Here is a 4,458-nt window from a genome sequence, read left to right as displayed (position 1 = left end):
AGAGTTGATATAATTTTGTCTCTATGGGATACGATACTCTTGCTTGCTAATTTCTACACTAACCCCGTACACTTGCGGGTATTTCTTATGTTAAAATAAGTTGAGTCACTCATCCATCCTTAACCAAATAGTCAGGGAGGCAATTGTCCCATCCTCCAAAATGTACACAAATTAGCACAGAGAATAGTCACTGAGTTCGTCAGTGGATACCTTGGATCCTTGGGCCATTGTTCTGTAATATCCCAAAAATGACCCTAGACGGAGTTTCCATTCCGATTTAGAAATACTAGAATCAGACCTTACGACAAATAATTCGATATCAAAAATAGTGAAAATCATATATGGTTGGAAATAAAAGGGAATTAGAAGGTTTATAATCAGGATAAATAGAGTTTACAAATTAGGTTTTCGGTAATGGTTTTGCCGAGAGAGTTGAATAAATTTAAATAATAAGTAATAGTTAATGAGAGTTATTGTATCTTTCTAAATGAGTATTAAAAGTACAATATGAGTAATATTATGCAAGAAATTAGAATTTGATTGATGTTTGTATAGGAAATTGATAAAAAAAAAGGGGCAAATTTGTAATTTCACATGAAATACACTACTCTAATGACTTGATCTACGTGTGGCGATTTTATTCCTACAAGTAATACCATAAGATGAGTTCTTTTTAATTCTTATGGCAACATAATTTCCATGAATTAAAATAATAGTTGGGGGCACCTTTTTTAGATCAAAATTAGAATTCTTCTTCCCTAAATTCTTCATCAAAAAAATCGGCAGCTCCTCTCCAAGACTCCATGGCCATTTTTCTTCACTAATTTGCAACTTACATCGATGATGGAATCGTATAATCGGGACATTCTTGAGGTGATCACGCCCTTGCAGTCGGCGAAAAGTGAAGGCGCGCGAGACTAAGATAACTGATGTATGAAGACGCTTTGGGCCTTCGAGGTAAGGTGTCCTATGTTAGAACTCAATTTCGTTAATAAGAATTTTTATAAATACTAGTAAGTGCATGTTGATTGACCATGTGTATTATGTATGAATGATATGAGTTATATGTTCATATTGTGATATAATTAGTATTAGTATGATCTGCTCAGATATATGTGAATCTGTTGATTTTACAGTGATAATAATTTGTTACATGTTTATGCAAGATTTGATGTATCGAGTGTGCTCCTATAGAATTTTGATGTGTAATAGTATGAGATACGAAAATGTGTTTAAGAATATGTTTATTAGGTATAATTGGTGTGTCATAGGAAAACAATATTGCATTATATGTAATCACTCGCCTTCTGGTAATTGAAGTGGGAATAGTCTTTTATCTGTAGGCCATACACATTGCTCTTTAGAGCATCTGACATAATTTGCTCTACGAGTGTGATATGATTGGCTCTTTTGAGTGTCTGATACGATTTGTTGTCTGCACCATAAATGGGTGGTCCGTGTGGCATCCTTTCAAGGGCAATAGCTGCATATGATTTGACAGTGTATCGATGTCTGTTACTGAGCACGATAAAGGAGATATATGTGTTATAATATGCGATTTTATGAAATCTCCATTATAATTATGATATATCTTGATATTTAGAGCAGGACATAGAGTTACATTACTAGTGTATTGATGTCTGTTACTGAGCACGATAAAGGAGATATATGTGTTATAATATGCGACTTTATGAAATCTCCATTATAATTAGGATATATGTTGATATTTAGAGCAGGACATAGAGTTACATTACTATGTTTCTGTTGAGTTATGATACAAGTGTTGGAAATTTGATACTCCCCCCGTCCCACAAAGATTGTCTCACTTTGACTAGACACGAGTTTTAAGAAATGTAATGAAAAGTGAGTTGAAAAAGTTAGTGGAATGTGAGTCCTACTTTTATATATTAGTTTTATAATAAAATGTGAGTAGGAATGAGTTAGTGGAATATAGGGTCCACTATAAAAAATGGCAAAAAGTGAAATGAGACAAATTTTATGGGACTGACGGAAATGGAAAAAGGGACAATCTTTGTGGGACGGAGGGAGTATTTGCTAATGTGAATTGATGATGTATATGAACTTTTGTATCGATGTACGCTCTGTGAGATTTTCTTGTAAGTCTCAAAAGTCTAAAAATGGGATGAGGACGGGAAAGTAGATAAGTTTATTTACTGTGAATACTTTTTTTTCTAACGAGGTAAAGACCATTAGATTTCTATTTATGTAAATATGATGGTATATTATTTCTCGATTCTGAATAATTTTGTTTTAATATATGAATACTCTAATGGGCTTTCTAAGCTATTCTCCCTCCCTACAAGTTAAGTTATAAATTTTGACATCAGAGTAGCGCAACAGCTGCATCTTCTGCTAGTCACTAGTCGTTTGAGAAAGTTTAGAAAGTGTGGCATGTTTAGTATGAAGCTTTGGATAGTTCATTTCCGCTGCAATGTCCTAATATGATAAATTTTCCGTAATGTATTTTGTTTGAGTTTCCACAATTTCAGAATCATGACATCATTATGTGGTGTATTTAAGAGGTGTTACATGTTCTACCTAATGCACCTATTTGAATCACTCTTACTCCCATGGCGGTATGTAAAAGTTAGGGGAGGCCGAAGTTTCATCGGGAAACGGAGGTAGAGAGTTATCAACGAAATGGTGCTTCCCCATCAGTAGAGTTTGATCATCCATCATGTTGAGGCTCGGGTCAGGGTAGAGCTGAGGTTGAGGTGGCATCATCCACTGAGCACTCATATTGGGATCAAATCCCAGTGCATTGACATTGTATTGAGGTTGTGCATCCAACCCCAACCCCAAGCCATAGGCCTGCTGGTAGTTTGTGCGGGAGGGTGCTGTAGCCACCCCAAAGTCAATCATCCCTCCATTTGGATGATAACCATCCCAAGATGGTGTCCCCTCGTCCATTGTTGGTAGTGGAGGATACGGATAGCTGTTGAAGTCCAGCGAGAAGGGCATGAGCATTTCTTGATTGAAAAAAGGAGAGGAGTGGCTCGGGAATGGCATCTTGGCCAATGCACACAGGCGCGCATCGGATTGCAGAAGCTTCTCGTAGTGTTTGTCCAGCACACCGGGGGGGAACCTCAGATAGTGTATCCTGAGAAAGCGATAGCATTTTGTTAGAACTACTAACCATGAACATTTTATGCACTTGTAGTAAACATGTAAAATGAACATGCAAGTGCATAAAATGTTCATAGTTTGTAGTTTTGCAATAAGAATTGATTGTACCATGAGAGAGACATACATGATCGTGATCATTTGGTAACCAATTCTTATTGCAGAACTACTAACCATGCACATTTTATGCACTTGTAATGAACATTTTATGCACTTGTAATAAACATGTAAAATGAACATTATATAAAATCTTCATAGTTTGTAATTCTACAATAAGAATTGATTGTACCCTGAGAGAGATACACATGATCGTGTTCATTTGGTAACCAATTCTTATTGTAGAACTAATAACCATGCACATTTTATGCACTTGTAATGCACATACCTCCAATTGGGAGCTTGGCCTTTTGTGAAATCAGGGGACTGCTTCCAAAGGGTGTGCTTTCTTGGCTGAGGGCTGATCTCGTGGAAGAACATCGGGGGCTGGCTCAACTTCACAAAATTTTTTTTTATCTCTTTCTCTTGCACAAAGTTGAAAGGAAATGATAAAAAAGAGTTAAAGAGAGAGAAGAAAACCTCGATTTCGAGGGTGCCGGGGTGACCATCGAGTAGGGATACCCTTATGGCAGAGATATCAGACCATGGCATTTCGAGCTTGCTCTTGAGAGCTCCATCTAGCACCTCCCACACCATTTTGCGCTTCGCGAAGTAGAATTTGGCGGTGACATCGCCTTCATTCTTAGACGCCTTCTGCATGGCACGAGAGAGAAAGAGAAAATATGAATAAAGTTAAACAAATGAAGATAAAACGCGAGTTATAAATTGAGAGTTACATTCCATTTTTAGTACGTGAACTATTATTTGTGGACGGAGAGAATATTAACTAATCTCATCATTAATTAATTTCTACATGCCTCCCAAGTTCCGATCTGGAGGAGCGTTGCTGGAAAATTGGAAGCCTTTAATTTCTCTGGAGTTACATATTCCTCCACTCTTCTTCTTGGCACATCCTTACCGGAAACGGGATGCTTCCCTTTATTCAAACTCATATGTACCAGATTTAGGAACGACGGCGTCTTACTCAAGGTTAGCCCAAGAGGGCATGATTGGGATGAACTCTCTGCACTTCCTTCCTACAAATCCAAAAACTCTATTAAAATTATACACTTTGGCTAACAATCTAGTTTTTATTTTTTGTACTATTATTAAAACACACATGATCGATATATTTCTTCAGGTGTAGAGTCATACGCGACCATTTACTATTTATTGCAAGTGTTAAGGTATAAAGTGAAAAAAGGGGAAAAAAGGAAT

The 4,458-nt window shown here is 36.8% G+C and overlaps 1 protein-coding gene across 2 annotated transcripts; it reads right to left on the bottom strand.

Moving 5' to 3' along the window:
- Positions 1-2,540: 2,540 nt before the first annotated feature.
- Positions 2,541-3,886, bottom strand: LOC121755256. 2 transcript variants are annotated; one of them, XM_042150533.1, is made up of 3 exons: positions 3,721-3,886; positions 3,530-3,636; positions 2,541-3,121 (listed from the first exon to the last, which is right to left on the bottom strand). In XM_042150533.1, exons 1-3 carry the CDS (start codon positions 3,835-3,837, stop codon positions 2,584-2,586), a joined length of 762 nt encoding a protein of 253 aa, XP_042006467.1. In that variant the 5' UTR covers positions 3,838-3,886; the 3' UTR covers positions 2,541-2,583. The 2 variants fall into 2 exon arrangements, with proteins under 2 accessions (XP_042006467.1, XP_042006466.1); XM_042150532.1 differs by having other exon boundaries at positions 3,530-3,886.
- Positions 3,887-4,458: the final 572 nt, after the last annotated feature.

Source organism: Salvia splendens, chromosome 11 (genome assembly GCF_004379255.2).
Source record: "Salvia splendens isolate huo1 chromosome 11, SspV2, whole genome shotgun sequence".
Lineage (NCBI taxonomy): Eukaryota > Viridiplantae > Streptophyta > Magnoliopsida > Lamiales > Lamiaceae > Salvia > Salvia splendens.
The sequence above is the reverse complement of the archived record's forward strand: the minus strand, read 5'-3'. Positions and strand labels throughout refer to the sequence as shown.

Coding starts and splice junctions, on each gene's coding strand:
- LOC121755256 (XM_042150532.1), bottom strand. CDS start 3,837: ATGGTGTGGGAGGTGCTAGATGGAGCTCTCAAGAGCAAGCTCGAAATG. Junction 3,122..3,529: donor GGCCAAGCTCCCAATTGGAG/GTATGTGCATTA, acceptor TCGCTTTCTCAG/GATACACTATCTGAGGTTCC.